A 22689-nucleotide genomic window follows, 5' to 3' on the forward strand; every position below is an offset into this window, starting at 1 on the left:
CTTGGTCAAGCAGCAGTGCATAAAACAGAGTCACCTCAGCCACTGAGGCCAGGAAGCAGCTAAGATGAGGGAACCTTTTCCTACAGGGAAGAACTTCAGTAGAACTACGTTGCAAGGCCATGCTCAGAGCACTGTCATAATCTCTATTCAGGGCTGCTGAATGAGCAGCATGCAGCCATTTCAGCGGGCAGTACAGACCAGGGTATGTGGCAAGTGGTTGTGAGATTGCAGCTCAGAGGAAGAGTTCCAAAAGTGCACTTTCCTTTAAGGAAAAGTGTAGCAATGAAAACACTCGTATGTTAGAACAGTATTTCATGTTTTTGTTCTTGTACCAAGAAGGGACAAGATTAGATTATAACAAGGAATTTGAGAAGACAGGGGAAGTTAGGTCAGATCCTTTCACTCTGCAGCATCTCATGGGAACAGATTGCAGTTCATAGAGAAGTGTATTTACCAAACTTGCACTAAATGAGGGGATCTAGCCAACTGCCACTCTACTTTAGTTATTTTAAAATTTTAGAAAAGAGATGTAAACTTTGCTAATAAATGAGATTGTGTCTTTGCTATTCAGTGAGATGATGAGACCTTAAGGAAGTGATCCAAACTGCAGTTCATGAGATAAATTACCTCCAGACAGCCAATAGAATAAGATTAAATATTTTATTTAGTCTTACTTTCCACTGCTAGACTGACGACAATGCAGTATCCGTGAAAATCCATGAAAATTTTCATGTTTCCTCATGGTGGCCACAAAAATCTGGAAAACACTATTAACCTACAATCTGTTGATGTCACTGTTCAAACAATGGTTGATTTCTCTGTGCTACACCATAATCAGGAACATAGACTTACCAGCAGATCTGTGGGCTTGCAAATGAATATGCTACTATTTTTATTTCTAATGAATGAAAAAATCTGGTTTTTTCAGTGCCCAGGTAATTTGTCAACAGATGGCATTATGTTATAGTAGGTATGAGTTTCTGTATAATTTAAATACATCCATGATGAACAAAATGTATGCTAAATTAAAGTAATAACTTTAATAATTCATTTGTATCAAGTATTGTGGACAGATTTATCAGTGTAATACAGCCACTGGGAAACCAAAATAGAAAAACTTCATCCCTCGAAGAAGTCTGCATGCCCAAATCTGACAGGGTCCAGCATGCTCAGCAGCTGGGTGTTTGGGGTACCTCAGAGGATCCAGAAAAAAAGCCAAGGCATGGAGACACTCAAAACTCCAGAAGAGTTCAGCACTGTGGTTCAGCACTAGGTTTATGCTCTTTCCCATTTTTTTAATATTTTCTCTTTTTACTTCTTCCTCCACTTCTTACAGCTCTTTTCTTGTCAGGTAAATACGTCTTGATTTTGACTGCCAGTGTAGGCAACATGTGCAGCATCTCAGTTTCTGACACAGTGTGAGTCAAATGTGTAGCACAGATTTGGGGTTGGAGACAGTTGGTGGGTTTCTGTTTATTCTCTTTCCAGCACATTTAGTGCTGCCTCTTTGACTATTACTCCTACCAATATATTAATTTTACTTTTCTTTCAATTTTATTGTAATTTCATAATGAGATTATATCATTTTGTTGTCAGAGTAGCTCGCTTTCAAAAAAATTGCACAATGCCACCCATTTCAAGTAATTAGATAGCACAGGAGTCGCAACAGATATTATCATAATTATATATCAGTCCCTTTTGACATGCATCCTTTAACTCTCTCTATAAAAATCACTGTAATTAGGCTCTTTTCATTTGTGTTAGTAAGTATAATTTTCCCAGTGTTCTCAAGTACCTAATGTTCACAGGAAAAAGTATCTGCAGTGATAGTTTATGTGATAGGCAGCAGCCCCACTTGCCTTGCACCACCTCATTAAAAGCTCCCTCTTTCAGATGAACTGCCAACACGTCAGAGAATAGCATCCTGTCTCCCCCAGGGGAGGCTGGTGGTAGGGAAGGAGTTAGGGAAATTATGTGGTGGCATCACTGCGGGAAGACACACATCATGTCACTGTGGAAGTAAATAATCCTTCAATGCAGACTGCCACTCACCTTATTTACTATTATTGTGTGGTGTCTTACTGAGACAGGAAATTACCTGGCCAGAGTAACTTGAGTCAGAGCTACAGTCAGAAAAGCAAAACCTTTCCTAGCCCAGAAGGAGAATATATTTATTAAAATGGAAAATCATCCCTTTTCCTTTTGATGGCCATCTGCTACTAATTGGGGGGCATCTTGTAGAAATAATTAGATGTATAGCAGTGCAAAGAAGTTCTTTGCTGGTGTTGTAAAAGCATCTGAACAGATCTGGAATTTCACTCTTTTCAGAGCTCATTGAGACTAGGCACGTTGCTCACTGAGGAGCTTTTGGAATTTTCCCCAGACACCTCTCAGCACCTGTAGGCAGCTGTACTGCCTTTGTAAATCCAGTCCTGGAGCCTGCTGAAGAAGAGAATTTTCTTGCAACCTATTCCCTCTTCTTCTGTGTCATCTGTAAAAATGAAATGCTAATAATAAACTCTAAAGCTATTTTAGACATGCCCTCGGGCTCCTAAGTGCAGTATTTCAGAATTCAGACATATCTCCACTTCTGAGAGCATTTCACTACCATGCTAGAGAAAAAACCCTGTAGACAGTCAGATTTCATGCCAGCTGAGTCTACTCTGAAACTAATAGGCACCTATCTAGGTCAGTGCAGGTAGATGTTGGTTTAGCAAGTCCATGTGTCATATTCTACTGCATGTACGTACTCTGAGGAGCTTTTAAAATTTTACTCTTAACTTTCCTTCCGTCTCATTCTCTGGTGAAAAAAAGTAAAAAATTCTGAAACACAAGTAAGTATTTGTTAATTTTTCTGAATCACAGAATGTTCTTAGTTGGATGCTTCATAAGACTCTGGTAGAAAGAAGATAGACGGGAAAACAAGTGTTTCTCTGATGGACCTCTATTGTGTTACAGATTCTTCTGCTATGATATTGATCATCTTGACTACAGCAGGCCTAATGATTTTCAATAGCAAAGAGAACTGGCATTGTCATAGTCACATACTTCACATGGGTGTATATGTAATGGTGAGGTCAGGAGCAAAGGAAAATCAGATCGAAGTATTAAGGCACATCAGTATCTATAGAAAATAAGTTAATTAAGTAAAAGAATGATGCTAGAGGAGACGGGAGGGGTTTCTGTGGGTGGAAGAAAGTTTGCAATGGAAGCCTAAACAGATTAAGAGCTCTTGTTTGGAGTTCAGAGCTCTCGGTGAATCAGATTTTGCAAAACCTGCCAGAGATGTGATGCAATTAGCATATTCCAAATGTTTTTCTTTACTTAAAACTCTTGCACAGCTTTCAAGCTTGGAGCGCTAATGAAGCTTTCAAGCTGGATTTTTGGATCTGCTTCTTACTGACACCAGATTAAGTAAGTTAGAAAAGGACTTGATTTCATCTCCCTGTTTCTGAAAGTTTATCTATTTAGATTGACTCCTGACCCCCAGGAGAGATTACTGGTGGATAATAGCCAAGTAGAAATTTCTGCTGCTGGGCCAGTTCTACCCCCAGTCCTGCCCCAGACATTGCAGAGGCGGGTGGCTTAGGTGCCAGATTCAACAGCTTGATATCAACCGCCTTCTTCTCCAGGTCAAAAGAATATCCAACTGGTTAAGTCTTGTGGGTTTTTAGTCCCTTCATGCTGTTAGAGACAGGGCAAACAACTAGGTAAAAACACAGGATAAATATTTTTCCCTCCTTTGAAGAAGAAACATATAGTAGAGACCGACCCAGTTGACAAGTCCAATTTTGCAGATGCCAATATTACAGTGGAATTTGGATCTTGAAACACATGTGAATCTCATGACTTTTTCCTATCTCTGTAATGTATTAACCAGCTGTTTGGCTCCAGATGTTCCACAGTTCTGAGCAAAGCCAAAGTTTGCATCTATATCTGCCACTGGGATACAAGTTAGTTTATGCTAGAGTCTGAGTAAATCGTACAGCTCATGTATCATTCTGGTAATTGCAAAGCACTGAAAGCACATCTATCTAGCATGTTTTGGTATGTGCAGACTGGAGAGAAGGCACATTTTAATTAGCTACAAAAATTCAATACCAGCAGAGAGGTGATGTCAACATGCTGTCAATAAACAGAGATCATGAGAGCTAGTGTTAGCAGGCCTGTGTAATCGAACGGTTGTATACATCTATTTATTTGTAGTAACAGTGAGTGACATAGTCACTAAAATCCGTCTAAATTCCAGAGTTTATTCATCATTTCCTTAAACTTCATTTTCCTCTTCCATTGATGTTCCCAGTCTTGATTTGGTTGTTTTGAGGTGGTTAGTGTAAGTAGATAAAATTGCACAGTAATCTGAAGGCAGGAGGTTCCACAGTAGTATTTAGTGGCTCTACATTTTCTCCTTAACCTGTACTATGGTTAGGTCAGGAGTTTGGTGCTGAATGCAGTAAAGAAAATAGGAATCTTATTTAGTGAAATAAAAAAAACAGTCCAAACATCATTAAATCTCCTTGAAAGTTAAGGTGTCTGTAGATCTAGAGAGATTTGCTTAAAATTGTCTCTCCTTAACCATAGAAAGTCGCTAAAGTGAAAGAGACAGTGAAAATTTCAGGGAAGGCTCTGTATCAATTCTTGTCTGTTTGGGAGGTACCTAGTGTCTGCTGGAAAATGGATAAATATATCAGTATATAAATAGGCAGGTCAATGGAAAGTTTGCTGACTGACCTCAGATTTCTTGGCCCTGAGTCTGCCAGCTTGTCAAACCAGCTGCTTGTCATCTACTGCTTGTCCAGCCTTTTCCTCCCTCTGCCTGCACCAGAACATGGTACAGGGGTCAGGCCCCAGGGTATGTGCAGCAATCTCCAGGTCAGAACCACTGGTAGTGCATCCCCTTTAAATTTAGCTTTGAAATTTAGCAGAAGTTCCTGCTGGTGGAGCAGAGCACTATCAAGACTCTGAAAGAGAGAGGATGGGCTGAATGGGCATGGATCAGATACTGAGGTGCTGTCTCAGTTCTCCTTCACTCCCTAGTAATGCAAGCCCCCCTTGACTTTGCTGGGTGGCTGTCACAATCAGGTTTGTATGGGTAAGGGTAGGCCTCTGTCACATCTTGCACTTGGGGAAAAAATCGCATCAGGAAGAATATAATGTTATATAAAAGGACTTCATTATCGAACCTGTTAGCCAAGTGAAGGGAAATAAGAATGTCAGCCATGCTTCTGGAAGCCCCTAATTGTCCTTGCTCTTCCCCAAGATGGCTTATCAAATTATCTGTGAAGAGCAAATTTTTTGCCTCTGCAAGATCATACTAACCATTCTGAAAGATACTTTCTAATATTTTATTGAGAAAGTGTCTCTGACTGCAATCTTCCCAAAATTTTTCATTACTATTTGCTTTCCTTCCCTGAATATGTAATGCAACTGCTCAGTGTTTTCAAATAATTCATAGGATGGAAATACAAATATTTGAATACCACCAGCAGACAAGCATTTCATAAATATGTTGCTAGTGTAGTTACAGTTTTATTAATAAAATTCTTATGCAGACCTATAGATTTCTATCTTACTAACATGTTTGCATATAAATGAGTTTTTCTTATAGTACCTGAGTAGGAATACTGAACTCTGTGAGATCATGCGCTCTTTTGGTATCCATGATTTAAGATAGAATATAAGCAAATTAGAGAAAATCTGTAACAGAAAATATGCAAGAATTGCAAGGCAAGCTCTACCAAGAGAGCTACAAATACGTGTGATGTAAGACAGACAAGAGCCCAGAGGAATGCAATCAAAATCTATAAATATCTCTAAGGTGATATAAATGATGGATGACAACCATTTGGCTGCTAAAGACAGCAAAGGAAGACAGAATGTCTTGAAGCTAAAAAAGGGATTTTCGGGGGAAAAAAAGTCTGATTGTCAGAGCAGTTGGTAAAGCAGACTCTTCAAGGAGATGACCTAGACATCTTCCCCCTCACATGCCAAGAAGTTGGGTTTCTCATATTAGTGGAAATGTAGCCTTACAAAATGCAGGGTCAGAGGTACAAGATCCCTTCTTACCTTGATAAACTGCAGAGAACACTTACCAGGTTCTCCCATGGAATTTGGTTTATAAAGCTGGGCATCAGGAAATAATGTGGCCCAGACACCTAAGGAAAAGATGGTTTTGAGTGTCTGAAGCACATGCAAGCTTCTTGGCAGTGGGGCACCGGATTCTGTAGCCTATAGAGTGCCATGTAGGAGATACAGGCTTCAGAGCAGATTTAAGCACAAATCTTTGTCCTTCTTTGAATTGGCATAGGGAGGGTTGTTTTCCAGAGCGCTCTGCAAAGAAACCAGCATTAATAGCCCTAATAAGGGCTAGTTACCATACTAAGAGAGGTTACGAACAGCATGGAGGGTGTCCTCTAGATGTGATGGAAAGAGAAAATGATTTACAGGACAATGGATGAAGCATCAAAGGGTGATAGATTATTATTGTCTATGAGGATCTTATGTCTGATCTGTGACAGTCTTTTTGAAGGCTATTTTGGTTTTCCCACTTCAAAAACTTTTATCAAAGGACCTAACTTCCACACTGGACCAGAGCAGTTCTGTACATTCACCATAACAGGAGGCAACATAGCATATTTTATATGGCATCCTCATTTTTTAAGATTTGGGGTTTCTGAAATACCTGCAAAAACTTCAACGAGTCTCACTTTTCTATTGTTTTGATTTGAGTTCGGATAGGAGTTGGTCTCAATGATCCTGATGGGGTCAGGATTTTTGGGCTGAATGGGGTCAGCATTGCTTAAGTCTTAACAAAATAATCAGAGAGGGCAGGTAGAAATACAGAAACACGTGCAGGTCACCTCTTAATCTCAGCTTTGAAGCAAATATTAAATGTGTAGTGGTTGTACATCTTTGGTTTAAGGATTCCTGCAGCCTCCCTCCCACTTCATCGCAAAGGTCACAGTGTCTCTTTCCTTGGCATGGCTGAACCTCTGAAGAATGTGAGATTATGGTATTTCTCGCTGCTAACTAGATCTTTTCTGAGACCTAGGATCAGGCAGCAGCTTTTCTACAGCTTAATAATATGATGTTTCTCTTTGCTAGTTTGCTTGCCAAATACCAAAAGTATTTTGGACAGAATTTGGTCCTTTGTGCCTCTGTTTCTCTTTTGGGGACATTCAAACTATGCTTCTTGTATTTGTCTTCCATACTGACGTAATAATTTTCCCCTTTTGTAAATTCTGAATATGATACACTGGTTTCCATCCCTGAAGCTTTTTGTAGAAGAACGTGGGAGCAGCACTGCAGTTATTTGATGGACTGAAAATTCATCAGTCTGATCCAAGGACAATGTGCTGAGCAGAGCAGACTGAAACAGTGCAGAGCCTTTCCACCAAGCTATTCTGCCTCCAAAACTGAAGACTTCTCCCTAGAATGAGCTTTTCTGTTTCACGGGTGCTATTGAAATAAATTTGTTACTGTTTCTGCTCTGCTTGGAAAATGTCTGCTACCCTATAAGTGCTAATTAACAAGAACAGTTAATTAACAGTTCCAGCTGACAGCTTAGGAGTGCTAAGTCAGCAAACAGTGTCAGCAAGTGGGCATACTCTGTGTGCAGAAGTGTTTAATGTCTCACCTGCACAGCTTGATTGGATGGACAGTCCTTATTTCAGAAAAGTATTGCTAATTAGGCCTGTTTCTTCTAATAGTCGTTTCTCTATTTTCCTGAAAGATTTAAACATGGATGGAGGGAATGAATTTCTGGAGCTAATCAAAACTAATAGCACAGCAAATAGTCCCTCAGAAACTATGAGGCTTGGAAAAGTTCTCCTTGGAGACATCTTAAATGTAAAATTATACCATGTTCTTTTAAATAATATTAGCCTTTCTGCAGTGATTTTCATCCAGCTTGAGTTATTTGACATCAAAAAAGGAACGAAATTAAAACAGATGCTTGGCATGAATAGAGCTTATTTTTAGAAGGAAATATTACTGAAATGGAAACCTGTACGTTTTCCAGCAGCACAGAATTGCAGGAAACTCTCTCTGTGATACTTTCTTTGGAATTAGTATTGTAGATGAAACTGTCAGGTTGAAATCTCTGTGTGCTGTCACACCTCCTTTTTTCAGAAGAGAAGCAAATCCCACCTATAGTCACTTCCACTAGTGGTGCCCTCAATTTTCAAATACAGCACAGTGTAGGTATAATGTGCAAAGGGACACAAAATTAATTCTCCCTTTGCTCATCCCTCACTTCTCAGAAAAGTAAAGGATTTTTACAGGGACTATCACATCACACTATGTAACGAGTCTTTTCTTAAAGGAGATTAACCCATGCTTACTCTCCAAACAGACTATAGAAAAAAACATTATATAACAGAAAATAAAGCAGCTTTTAAAAGTGTATAGAACTCTCTTCCTCCTCCATGCTTTTTCACAAAGCCATTAGAACTTCCCTAGTATTGGTCAAAAGGAGCTTTACATCATCTCACTGCCTAAACACACTGGCAGCCTCAGCTGTGGCTGTACAAGTTGTGACAGTGCCCAGGTGTCTGCCCTACCTTCTGCTGGACTTTATGTTGCTGGAGAAGCAGACTGGGACTTGTACCAGTAGCTCAGCTGCCTCAGTTCACACTCTGGTATCTCAGTTTCAGCTGCCAGGAAAGGTCACTTGGGGCAGCTGAAGACAGAGCAGAGGCTTATCCCATTGGGACTGGGGGGAAAAAGAGCTATGGCTTATGCCTCTGCAGCATGACCCAACAAAACTCCTAATTCAAAGCTTCTCAACCTACTTTTTATCTATTCCCGTGCTGCAGGGTGTGCCTTCAATGCTTCCCCGTGTTTGTGGGTTTCGTTGTGGAATGAATCTATAAAATAAAATGGAGAATGTTTGCTGCAGTCCGTGGTCGTGGCACACACCATGGTGTTAAGGGTTAAAACACTGTGACAGTCTTGGGTGCATTCAGCTTCCCCAGGAAGGAAGGTGGCTACAATCACCCATTTCAGTTGACGTGATCAGACAGCTTTTGAGTCTTGTCTCACTTAAAGAGAAGAATCAAGTCAGAGCCAAGCAAATGTTTTAATACAGTCTTGTTTGGTCATTAAAGATGCACAAAGTCCTTTCTCCCCACCACAGAAAGACCCAACAGAGCAGTTTCCAGAGCTGGTTTCTGGCTAGCTCCAGCTTAACCTGGCCAGAGCCCCATCCTTTTCCTCAGTTTCATATCACTGCTCTTCCCATCATCTCATGTTTCTTTTCTGTCCTCTTTCTCGCTCTCTTGCTTTTCTCTCACTTTTTCTTTTAGGCTGTTCACTTTCCAGAGAGCAAAGGCAGTTACACTGTCTCCTCCCACCGCTTGCCTTTTTCCAATCTCACAACTGTAGTTATGGAGAACTCCATGTGAGAAACACAGCCATTCTCCCTTCTTCTTGTGCACAGTCGTTCAGGTTAATTTCAGTGTTTGAAAAGGCAATTTGTATTAGCAGGGCTGGTTCAGGGAAAGCAGATTAGGGAGTGCTCACACGTACTGTTTCTTTGGCAGGGCTGTAAAGGCTGTAAGCCCCAGCTGGTGGGTGGTATCAAACAGCTGAAGGCTCCAACATTTGCTAGTGGCATAACTAGGTCCAGAAGAAGAGATTTATCTACACAGCTGGAAGCATGCAAATACCTTCACAAAAAGGCAACAAGCAAATATATATATATACTGTCTATTTAGTTGCTGCGCCCATTTCAGCAAGGCTTTACCCACACAGAATTTTACTGATACTCTCTTTTATACTCATCAGTCTGCTCTGGCAAGGCTAAAGCCATTGAAAACCCATTAGTAAAAGAGAATTGGATGATTTTTTTCCATGCAGAAGACTTGTAGAAGGACTTGTAAAAACTGGACAGATGTGTTAATTGGGATTTTGAAAATATTCCGTCCTGATCCTTTCTTTGTTAATAGAGAAAGTGTTCAGTATTGTCCTTTAAAGGAGCTTGACTGACTTTAAAATATCATGAGGTTATTACCCTAAATCCCATTGAGGAAAGAAAAGGCACCTTTTTCTGTCAGTTAGTCACACAAAGGATGTGATAGTCAAAGAACAAACAAGTGCCCTATCAGAACGAAGGACACTATTGACTGTGCTGAGCCCATTTTACTCTGGAGTTGTTTCATACACTGTTTGACACAGATGAGTTTCTGAACAATCCCTGGGTGTCCAATGCACAGAGAAAAGTCTGTTTACCTTATGCTCAGCTTCTTTCTCTTCTGAAGGGCAATAGGAGACCCTCGTGTGTCACAGCTCTTCTCTGCCCAGGTACAGTGGAGCTCACACTGTATTTTCAGTAAAGTTACTTATGCATTATGGTGGCTTTTTGACTTGGTGTTCTTCACCACACATCTAAAGAGAGAAATAGAAAAGTAACATAGTTACCTATTACTCAAATTCTCAGGACTAGTAGCTGAGATCTTCCCTTAATTCTGTGAGTTCTAGAGAGTGAACATTCAACATTTTAGTTGAATTCAGCATTTTAGTTGAATGAAATCAGAATGAGTTTCCTAAAGGAAAGACATATTCCTTGCACAGGAAGAGCTGCTGGAGGTTCATGTACTGTCACAGAGAGGAACAGAGAAGAGTCTGTATTCATGCAAAACACAGTGTCTCAGAGGAAACAGGGACTGGGGTGGCAAATACTGTTTTTTACCACAGGAAATTCTGGGTGCATTTAACAACACAGCAAAAAACTCTCTGAAAGGATTGTAAAGCACTGCACGGGCTGCCCAGGGAAATGGTGAAGTCACCATCCCTGGAGGCATTTAAGAGACATCTAGATATGGCACTTGGGGACATGGTTTAGTGGTGGATTTGGCAATGCTGGGTTAATTATTTGACTTAATGATCTCAAGAGATCTTTTCCAACCTCAGTGATTCTATGACTTTGTGAAAAGGAAGATCAGGAAGACTGGGTATCACAGCAGAGCTCTGGGGCATATTTAATGAACTGCTGTGGCCATTGCAACATACAAATAAAGAAACTGTGCATACTGCAGCCAGTCTGAACTGCAGAGAGATTTCTGCTGCAGCTGCAGCAGACACCTCCTCTGCTGCTTAATCAGTCATGGGCGAAGGGTAAGTCACAGGCACGCTGAAGAGAGGCACAGGGTGACAGACTCTTGCTGTGGAAGAAAAAAATTTTTCTGGTCTGTCCAGTCAAACTACCCAGGGACCGAGAGGAATTTGGCAGGTCCATTCATAGCTCTGACAGTGATTTGTGGCGTGGTTTTGGGTAGCTTGTCTGTCCACCTAATCACTGTATTGCAGGTTGCACACACATTAAAACAAAAGGCGTGCATATTTAGGGGGACTGTCTTGCAGTTTGTATTTACATTGCATATTGTGAGTTAGAAGCATTAAAAGTCATCTACTGCTGTTACTACTACATCGGTAGCAGAGTGCTTCGGGTTATGTTGGTTTCGGTTTTGTCAATAGCTGAGACTATTTTTGGGTTGGATTTTTTTAGGCCATATATATGCATTTATAGTCCTGCATTATTAATAGTTGCTTAAAATTTTCCACAGCTCTGGATATTTCCTTTCACGGGGAGCTGCAACAGAAAAGGAATCTGGAATGTATAGCTTGCTACAGTAGCATAGTGATAGTGGTACTTCACATGGGTGGCAAGGTTTGTGCAAGGCAGGCAGATGCTAACAGGGGCACATGTGAGTTACTCCAGTAACTTGATAAGAGGTATATTAGTTTAGCCAAGGAAGTGGCCCTGAGGATCTTTTTGTATATTAGAGTTACTGTTTGAGTGGGACACATTCAGTCACTGTGGTTGTATTCCTGAGGAGTCAGTTGGTCAGGACTTCATTGGATTCTTGATAATCCTCAACTAAACTGGGAGAACAGCAGCAGAATTATTTTTTTTCATTCACCTGTTCTTGAGGTTTTCCTTTATTTATTCAAATGTGGACAACAACAATTTACCTGCATCAGCTGCCTTTTGCACTTTGATTTGTCACACTTCTTTTAATCCAGCACCAAATCACTGATATGGCATCAAATCCATACCTGAGCCATGGACAGCTACTGACCATCATTATCACTGCACATACATGCCAGTCATGATGACTATGAAACCTCTGATATATATGCAGTAATGCATTATTATAGCTAATGCATAAGATTCTACTCATGTACTTGAATTTGTATCACCATAATTAAACCATGAAAAATGCATGCATTTTATAAAAAAGCAGGCAGGCATTTATCTTCATTATCCAGAGAGGTTTTTAAAAAGCTGTTTTTTCCCCGATAACACCAGCATTTTAAATCTGTGCTCTGTGCCTAGTTCTTGGAGAGAACTAACCCCATTTAAGTTTGGAAGCCTTGATATCCAAGGCGATAATGGAATTATGATTTTCTGAAAATGCCACCCATTCCACTTCGGTAAATGTGTTACTCAAAAGTACTGCTGTTGTTTTCTAGCAGTAAGAAATAGAGCTGAAATAGTGTACTCCTAATGAGTTTTCAGTAGAATGAGTCTTTTGCCATTTCCTGGGCAGTTGCTTTTGAGATTCTAAAATTGCAGAGACTTCCCTTAGGATTATTTTTTGTTTCATATTGATCATTTAAATCTGCAAAGTGAGAAACATTAATCAATGCACTCAACTGGACAAATGACTAAAGCTCTTTGACTGACATCCCAAGTACAGGTAACAGAATCACTGAGGAGAAGTCAGTGCTCTCCTCATAGCTGGCCTTCCATGCAGTGATGCTCTCTAAGCACCAGGTGTCATGTTTTTCTAAGACTGGCTGCTACAAAACTAAAAAGTTTGCATGTCTTACTATACTTTCTGATAAGGCAAAAGATGCTGACTACATGAAAGTGATCTATAAAGCAGATTTCTTTCCAGTTTAGGAATGGGTGGGGAGTTCGGTTACATGGCCAAATGCAATCTGTGGTCACTCTGTTGTTCACTACAACAGCTTGGCCCAAAGAGCCAAGTGATTGCCCATAGCTTCAATTCAAATCTCCCCTGACAGAAATGTCTATACATTTTTATTTCTGACAAATACATATGACAATTAGTTTTTATTAATTTATCAGCATATATACAAGCATGTGCCAATATTATGATTACATCAATTTTTTATGTCAAAGAGATCATTTTAAAACTACTGTTATTTTAAAACTCTCAAGGTTGTTTGATTTCTAAATGACACTTCCTGTAACTGCCATTATTTATGGGTAAACAGAACTGTAGGCATCAAAAAGAGGGCCTACGCCTCCAGAATCTAAACTAATTATTGCTCCGTCTGCTTTGGCAGACAGTCAGCATGGCTCTAATTTGCATGTCCTCTCCTAGGATAATGATTAATAGAGGAATTTTGAATATTAAATTGTTTAAACTGTAGGAATTGGTTGGTTTATGCTTAGTGCTGCAAACCAGTATTTGACTGCACTGTGCTTCATTTATTCCAGATAATTGATAAGAGCAAGAGAGACCCTTCTGAAGAAATTGAGATACTTTTGCGATATGGACAGCATCCAAACATCATTACTCTTAAAGATGTGAGTAGTCTTTGAGCACTTCAGCATTAAATGATTTTCATCTTATAGTCAGGCTTACTTATTAGTCCATGTCTGGAAAATTCTTCAGTTGAAGGTCAGAGCTAAAACCAGACCCATTGAAATCAAGGAGAAAAACATGACTTAACAAATTACTGGATAGCATTTGGAAAGACTGCTCAGGTTACGCATTCTCCAGTTACTGTCTTACAAACCATAAATAAACCAAAGGGGCACAGTGCTGGAGAACAACAAAATGGGTTTGGGTTGGCAGCACTATTTAAAAGGAGATCTCCCTGTCTGGGTGTTTTGGGACACTGCTGAACACACACAGTGGTACTGCTGGACAGGGAGATGATCTTTCACAAGCAGCAGCCATTCCCATGCAGCCTGTGAGGTCTGCTTTGTTGGGGAGTGGAGAGCTCACAGAGTCACTGCGATAGTGTTTTAATGCCAGGGACTATTTACCTTCTACTCAAGCAGCCTGAGAAGTCATTAAGGTATTTTTCTTCATCATTTCATATGAAAAATAGCCTTCACTTTGCTTAAGTGGAGTAATGGTCTTTAGTCAGAGATGTTTTAATTTTGCTGTCTGAAGTCTCACCTAAGATAGTCCACACCGTGTCATATTCGGAGTTTACAGAACAAAATCCTGCTTGTGTTAGTGGCCAGTATATTATGGTTTAGACCTGAGTGAATTTTATAAAAATCTGCTAATCACATGCTCTCAGGAAAGTCTTACCTAATTCCTTAGTGTTAAAGAGTATCCCAAAATCTGTGCAAAATAAGGTTTTATATTCCTTTCCAGAAACATTTAGCATTGATGATATAACACTGCCTATTATTTGCAGTCCAGATAAAGGATGATGACATGAAAATTGTTGTCCTCCAATTTAAATGACAAAATGTCTTTTACCAATTGCCATTGACATTGAATGTGTCTTGTACCTGATATCAACAATTTTCACCAGAATTGCAAATATAAACTATATAATATCATTCGATGCAAGTGTTGGCCAACAGTATAATACAGTTCTTTAGCTGATCATGAGTCAAAGGGAAATATTGATATTTGAAATGGCAAATGTTACCCTGTGGAAGTGGAAAGAGAGAACACTACTGAGAAGAATGATTGGGTGAGAGCCAGCAGACATTTGAAGCTGTGTGGAGTGGTGCTGTTTTTAACAGCTGAGCCTGCTCTGCTGCCATGATAGCAGACCAGGAAAGCTACATTTCTGTGTGGACAAATCAGCAAGCTGCTACAGACACAAGAAAACAGTGATGACTTAAGTCATTTTATAAAGTTTTCTTTTTTGTTGTTAGGCATAATAAGCACATTTCCCACACATTTGCTGACACTTTCTTCTTGCAACATCTCACACAAGCGAGCCAACACTGTGATTAAAGGACCAACCTTTACCAAGTTAATGGGTCCAAAGCATGTATTTATGGTATGACTGTTCCAGGTCTATGATGATGGGAAATTCGTGTACCTGGTGATGGAGCTGATGCGGGGAGGCGAGCTGCTGGACCGCATTCTTCGGCAGAAGTGTTTCTCAGAGCGGGAGGCCAGCGCTGTGCTGTGCACCATCACCAGGACTGTGGACTACCTGCACTCTCAGGGCGTAAGCACTGCTTTTTTTGGCTTAGCTGCATCAACCTCCTTAAAATACAACTATGTTTAGAAATAATTTAGAAAGAGAAAATGGTTGGGATTTTGCTTCTCTGAAATGTTAGTATGTTCCCCTCCCCAAAAAAAACTTTCTCCATATTTATAATTACATCTGCTTTGTGAAATAGGGTCATAGGCTTTTTATCCATTTTCCACTGACCTGAAGCATATCAAAGTAGTATTTTCTTTCCCACACTACAGTGACTTTCAAGTTCATGTACCTTCTTGAGATATTAGTTGTATACTTTTTATCACAATCATTATTGCAGGACCTGAACTTTTAGCAACATTTCAAATAAGGTAGCTGAATCAGCAGATAGGTAGAAAATCAAATGCTCAGTTGTCCAAATGAAGTGGCATTTTGAGCAGCTGAGGGGAAAGACTTCTGACATGCTGTTAAAATCGGACTTTTAAAGTCTAAGCTCTTTATATACAACAGTTTGAAAATCTCTCCTTTTCTGCATTTCAGGGACAAGCAGTTTGGATAACTAGTCAAATATTTACTGCTTTTCCTGCTTCATGGTTAAAACAAAGTGCATTTTGTGCATTGGCTTCTCTGCTTTCATGGGAATTTTCAGTCTTGCTGTAACAAATAAAAGCTGTTTTCCTGCCACTGAAATGCAGTATGTCTGGTAAAACACACAGTCACATGAAGTTCTGTGAATACATTTTGAAATTAAGAAAAAAATGAGTCCCTCCTTTCAGGTGTGAGCCACTCACATGGACAGTCACAAGAAGACCCTTACACACTTTCCTCCTATGATGTGATTTCTTCTTCACCTTTCAGCTGAGTATTCAGGGCCATCAAGTTACAGGAGACTCTACCACCAAGATGTTTGTACAACAGCCAACTTTGACCACCCTCAGGAAGTTGCCTCCCCTTAGAGCAGCAGCCACCTTCTTAATACACCAGCAGAGGCTGTCAAACATTTTATTTCTCATTTTAACAGACTTTAACTTTTTTTTTTCCTTCATTTGTCCAAGGCTTTTAAGCAAGTTTTTTTCCAAACTTAAATATTTTCGGCGTGAGCTCTTGACCTACCTCAACCAGCAGACCAAGAGTGGCAGCCAAGCCTGAGTGCTCCCTGACCTCCTCTTCTCACTCATTTCTCACTCTTCTTTCTTAAGGTGGTGCACCGAGATCTCAAGCCAAGTAATATCCTCTACATGGATGAGTCAGGAAACCCAGACTCCATCAGGATCTGTGACTTTGGGTTTGCCAAGCAACTGAGAGCGGAGAACGGGCTGCTCATGACTCCCTGCTACACAGCCAACTTTGTCGCACCTGAGGTAGGATCACATTTCAAAGCCTTCAGTAGTGTGTCCTGGGAAGCAGTCCTTTCTCCCTTGCTGCCTTTACAAGAGGAGCAAGGCAGAAACCAGGCTACTGGCACTCAAACAGCCTTTATTACCATAACTTTCCTATTCCTGGTCCTGTCGCAGCAGTTGTTTTTCTCCTGACAGAAGCTGGTGTCTGTCTTGGACTGGTGCACACTATGCTTTGGCTCATTACTGGGATACATATCTTTTTTTCTCTAGCTGCTTCTAATCGGAGTGCTTTCCCTCTGGTGCACTGCATCAGAACAGGATTAAGGCTTAAGAGGGAAATCTGGTGTCAGGTTGCCCAGAGACATTGTGGAGTCTCCTTCTCTGGAGATTTCCAAAAGCCATCTGGACACAATGCTGAGTGCCCTAGGGGACCCTGCTTGAGCATGGAGGTTGAACTATATGACCCTTCCATCCTTAACCATTCCATGATTCTGTGATAAGACTGAAAACAAAAATCCTTGCATGAAATCTTTACTGTGCTGAAATCAGTGAGAGCTGTATTGTTGACTTTACTGAGGTAAAGAAACATCTCTTGTCTTGGGCTTTCCTAGTACCAATCCCCCCTATTCTGGGGGATGTAGGAAAGGCTTTCTCATTTTTACAGACAGAGCAATGGAGGAAGACCAAACAGTTTGTCCTGAGCTCAGGGAGAGGTGGCTCTGCATCACTGGCAAGCGCTGCTCCTTTCATGCAGCCCTGCGGGAGTGGGCTTGGGTCATACAGCTGTTTCATGGCTTGGGCTCTTTGCTGTATTTCACCCATGAGATGTTTGTATCTGCTTCCTCACAATGAAGGAGCAAGAAGTTAATTTCTTGGGTAATTGCCCGTTTCTTGGAGTGATGAAAATCAAAAATTTTAGTACTTGCAATACACTACTTCAAATGTGTGTCTTCCTTTGCTTGTTTTGGTCCTTATAAGAAAAAAAAAAAGCTATTGTCTTTCAATACTTCATCCATTCTCTACTATCAAATACCAGTGTCTCTCGGTATAATCTAGAAATCTTTTTTTCTCCCTAAGCTAACCAAGCTATGTTCATCTGTGTGGTATGTGGCTGGGAAGAGAAAAATAGGATGATCTTTCTGTACAAGGTCCTTTCATGATACCAAAAGTTACAGGAATCAACAGCCTTCCTGCATCAGAAGGAGAATTTGTTATACTGAGACTATTGCTGGGCCAGTATAAATTCATAACAGATTTTTCTTCAGCAAAAAAAATCTTCTATTGCCAAGATAGATTGGTTGGGGTTTTTAATTGCTGTTTGGTTAGGCTTCCATTTTAGAAATGGGAATGAGCTGTTCAAAATTTATCGAAGTACATTGAAAAAGTTGTGTGGCACCACAGCCATTCAATTTCTAAACCACAAAAATAATCATGTTTGCAAGATTTGATGCACTCAGATTTCCTCCAAGGTACAAGATGCTTAAAATAGGTGTAGCTATTTTTCAAGATTGGCTATTTTGTATAGTTTCTCTAATCACAAACATTTCCAGTTTCAGATCAGACTCTTCTGATTTGAACTGAAAGCAGGAATCACACTCCCAGTCATTTGTGATGAGTAATACAGGTCCTGCTAATGCAGGAGACATTGGAGATTAATTGAAACATTACCAGAACTGGCAGGGAGCTTACATAAAGCCTTAAGTGCTTTTACATTTTACCTGTGATATAATGCTGCCCTCCAGCCTAGACTTGACTTTCATGTTCCCTGTCTGAGTCCGATGGCAACGTCTGCCACATGATCAGGAAAATAACTAAGGAGGCAGAAAGTCAGCTGAGCTGGTGACAAAGACGGTAGTGACCAAAGAAGGAGGACATATTTGCCCCCTTGGATCTCGCTTTATTTTGGAAACAGTTAATTTGCGTTTTAGGTGATAGCAAGAGCAAAGATGAAGGCTATCCGAAAGAGGCACGCTGCCACCTAGTGCGAGTCGTGCTGCATGCGAAGAGGAAGGAGCCAGGCTGTTGTACTACTGATGCAGTAGGGTGCTCTTGGATAAAGTAAAAATATTTTATTCTGTAGTTTTCCTACAAAATTCGTGAAGAACTATTGCTTTGTCATTTGAAATTATGAGGGTTTTTTATTATCTTGTGTACCCATTCACATCCCTGCTTGTCACAACTGAGAAAAAACTGTGTTTGTAACACTGTTAACCCGGTAAGTCAAAGCCTATAAAAATAAAAGGGTTGGATAAATACCTGAGCCATTATCAGAATTGGATGAACCCAGGGTATCATTATGTCCAGGATACACCTCCACAATGTCCTGCTATGGTGTGGCACTAAGAACCAGTTCGTGCCTCTGTTTCAGATCCCACTAAGTTCTCAAAGTGACTTAAACTCCTTAATCAGTGGTAAAATTTTTTTGGCATCCATTACAGGAGGACAGCACTGCAACTTTTGCAAAGCTCTCTCCCTGATTGATCTGTTGCTAAGACACATGCCTGTTACTGTTCCATAGCATCTCCTGCCCAGATCAAACACCAGTCTTTTTGGCCAAGGTTTCCCACACTTTCTCCCATCAGCTCAGTGTTCTCTTTTAAAACACAGACCTGCCGGAGACATTTTCAAATAGCAGTGACACTAACTGATAACTCACTGGGTCCTGTTGCTATCTGTGGGCTGAAGTTACTATTGATAAAAAGGTGTTTGCCAGCAAAGCTTTCCCTAGGCACTGGCACAGAGTGAGTGTCCCTGTTATCTAGCAGTGCACCTGCAAACGGAATGATAACACACAACGACACCTCGCCATCACTTTGGGGTTGTGTAACCACTTGCTTATTAACCTGCTCCACTAAGTATCATCACTGCCCCATTTTTCTGTCACTTACCTTGGGCTTGATTGTCCTTGGTTATCGGAGGAAAACAGAGAAGGAGTGAAAATATAACTGTTCAAAAGTCAGTGAGAATGACCACAACAAAAGATAAATGTTGGCTATTCAGTCTCACAGGTGAAGGAAGAAGCAGCTGAGTTTGTCATATACCAAAGAAGTTTTTCCCATAAAAACTAACATTAATAGAGGGAGAATGAATGCAGGAACTAAAGAAATGGAAATAAATAAATCAGCCAGAAAGCCTATATATTATGTACAGGAGAGAGAGGCAGAAGCATGATTTTGCCAGCTTTGTCAACAGGAGGAACTATGGCTTTTTCCTGGTTTTGTTGCTGTGGGAGTTTTTTTGGTTTGTTGGGGTTTTTTCCAGGTAGCAAATGTTCACTCAGCAGCACACCTGGCAGATGGTTGCTTTGCCACTCATCATTTATAAAATCTGTCGAGGCAACAATTTCTCAAACTGTTTTTCCTTAGCAGAGTTTGGTGATAGACTTCATAGTTTCTGTGATAGACTTCAGCTACTTAAATCGCTCCTGGGTAATAAGGCTGCAAGTGAGAGAAAGACTTGCTGAATTTGTACATTCCTTTCTCATGTGCTTTGCAAAAAGATCTATCTACCAGTCTATCTGAAGAGGACAAAACTATCCTTGTGTATCAGAACTGAATAAAGAGAGGGCAGTTTGCTTTTGTGGGAAGATCTGGAGTTGGTCCCTGAGCTTAGTTGGTGACTTCACTTTCACTTGGACCGGCACTGACCCAAACAGGCATTTCTGCTAGTGTGCACTAGCACAAATGAAATCTGGACATTACCCTTACTGCTATACCTTACCATGTGTCGGTATTGAACTTACTGGTCAGATCTCTGCTGACTACCACAGGTCTTGTTTGCCCCACAGGAAAAGGGGGTCAAGTTTTAGCCTGCTATCTGTTAATTCCAGTCTAAATGTGGCCACTTTTATTTACACAGAAGTAAGAGAAGCTTTCTTTGCAGTTGTCATGCATCTTCATTAGTCTGACATTAGATATGCTTCAGTGTGCATCCATTTGCTGTATCAAATCCAAACTGAGCTCAATTGGAACACTTATTACCGTCATTTAGCCCTGTGATGCATCCACGGTGTTGTTGGTAACTTCTGTGTTAGGAGGATATGTTTCAAAGTATTAATGAGCTTGTATTTCTATGAAGCATTTTAAAACACTGAAATACTGCTCTGCTTTGCTGCATGTTGGATGGTCAGAGGAGCTCCCAGACCTCCCAGCTCCACCAGGCTGCACCCATCTCTCTCACTGAAAAGGGGAAAGATGTGCTGAGTTTGAACACTAACCAGATCCTTCCAGCCTGGGCTTCACCTTGCTCCATAGCACTACTGGAGTTTTTGATCACAAGGCAGCCACCTGTTCAAGGCAGATATGCAGCTAAGCCCTGGGAATGTCAGCAGACACAACCACTAATCAGTGCTTTTTGTAGATCAGAAGCTCAAAATTCAGGAATGCAGATTAACTTATTTCCATCTCTCTCTTTCCTTCCCACAGGTCCTTAAACGCCAAGGTTATGATGCAGCCTGTGACATTTGGAGCTTGGGGATCCTGCTGTACACCATGTTGGCTGGGTGAGTGACGAGGTTCTCCTAGAGCAGCAGTCTCCAGTGGGCTCAGCACTGTAGCACTGATTAAGCCTGAAAGGAGTCACAGATAAGGATTCTGGCCTCCTTAAGAAGTGTGTTCAGTTGTTAAAAGCAAGAAAATAGATGTCAAGACCTAGAATTAGAAAAAGTTTTTTTTAGAATGCATAAATAGCTTTGACACTTGACAAATTGTTTAGGTTTTTAACAGAAAGTGCATGTATGCACTGAGACCTAGACTCCTAAAGGGTTCACTCACCACTTAAGCAGTGGGAAAGTTTTCCATTGGGAGAGGTGCATAGGAGTATGAAGAGCCACATCACGTTCACCTTATGTGTGGAAGAATGTTAATTCATTCTACTGATACATGTATTCTCCTCAGCGTCATTATTCTTCATTTGATACTGTTATTGAAGTGTCTGAGCGCCTTTGAAAGCTAAAAAATCCCCACCCAGACATAGTTTTCAGATGCTATTTGAAAAACATGATTCAGAAAGTAAACTAAGAGATCAGCAAGAATAGCAACAGGTAGCAGAAACTTTTGAGAGGTACTTGGCAAAAATACCCCTACCAATGTGTTGGCTAAAGTGAAATACTAACACAGGAAGATGCAGGGAAAGACACAGATTGAAATAAGCAGTGAAGGATAGGAGTAAGACGTGCTGAGATGATTGGGAAACAAAGTGTGCAAGCCCAATCTAGAGTTATCAGGCCCCTGCATTTCATTTCTCAGAGTGTAGTAGGTGCACATTTATCACACCTAAGCGCAGTTTGCAGCTTTTCAGTGATCTCTCTAAACTGTTTAATCTGCTTCATGATCATTCAGCTGTGACAGGAAGCTTGGATTCATTTCTAGGTTTTATATAGAAAACAAAAAGTTGGACTCTGACTTTCTGTTATTTGCATCTCTTGCCTTGTGGATTATAGAAGAGGTGCCAGGGGTCTCTATCTCATCTGTTTTAATCTTGATTACAAATGTGTTCAAGGTCACCTGAAATATATTGAGACTTTCTGGGGAAGTCTCCCAGTCTGCTAGGATCTCCAAGAACCTTTTCCTATTTGGCTGCTGCCCTAGACTGCTACACAGCTGGAATCAGTAAATTAAAATTAACACATTACCCACAGTTACATTTGTTCGGTTGAAAATGTTTCTTTATTAAATAAGAAGAAAAAAGTCCAGATATATTTGAATCAGAAATACAAATAGCACAACTTAGTGGATATTAAATTTACTGACAGGTGCTAGTAACCTGTATTTCACTTTTCCTGCACTTATCAGAGAAAATAATAGTAACAAAATCAGTTGAGGAATGCTTTTTTTGGTGCCAGAACTGCATTTATGAATGGTCTTGTTCTTCCTCATTAGAGGAGATTAGTAGGAACTGACAAGTATTTACATCCAGGAATTTTTTTCTCCTTCTATCATCACTATGAGCAGAGAGGGCTCAGACAGCCAGGACTAGAGCACAGGCCAGGATCCTGTTACTGGAGCTAGTGACAGACCTCAGAGTTTTTGCTAGTCCTCAACTCCTACTGCATCCCTCCTGATGGCTATAGATTGGAATAGCATTACAGATCTCTTTGGGCTGAACTGCTATGAAGTCTGAAATGTTATTGAAAATGAGAAAATACAACATGAGGAATTGAATTTTTTACCAGAAATAGGGTGGGATAGGA

The 22689-nt window shown here is 40.5% G+C and overlaps 1 protein-coding gene across 3 annotated transcripts in view; it reads left to right on the plus strand.

The window, feature by feature from the left end:
- RPS6KA2 (ribosomal protein S6 kinase A2) overlaps positions 1-22689 on the plus strand; it is a 250972-nt gene that overhangs the window by 218654 nt on the left and 9629 nt on the right. For all 3 annotated transcript variants that reach the window (XM_017746000.1, XM_008643316.2, XM_017745994.1), the window contains exons 15-18: positions 13472-13561; positions 15025-15183; positions 16359-16520; positions 20924-21000. In XM_017746000.1, the coding sequence (XP_017601489.1) occupies positions 13472-13561; positions 15025-15183; positions 16359-16520; positions 20924-21000 (488 nt within the window). The remainder of the gene's footprint in view (positions 1-13471; positions 13562-15024; positions 15184-16358; positions 16521-20923; positions 21001-22689) is intronic.

This window comes from Corvus brachyrhynchos, unplaced genomic scaffold (genome assembly GCF_000691975.1).
Source record: "Corvus brachyrhynchos isolate BGI_N302 unplaced genomic scaffold, ASM69197v1 scaffold70, whole genome shotgun sequence".
Classification (NCBI taxonomy): Eukaryota; Metazoa; Chordata; class Aves; order Passeriformes; family Corvidae; genus Corvus; species Corvus brachyrhynchos.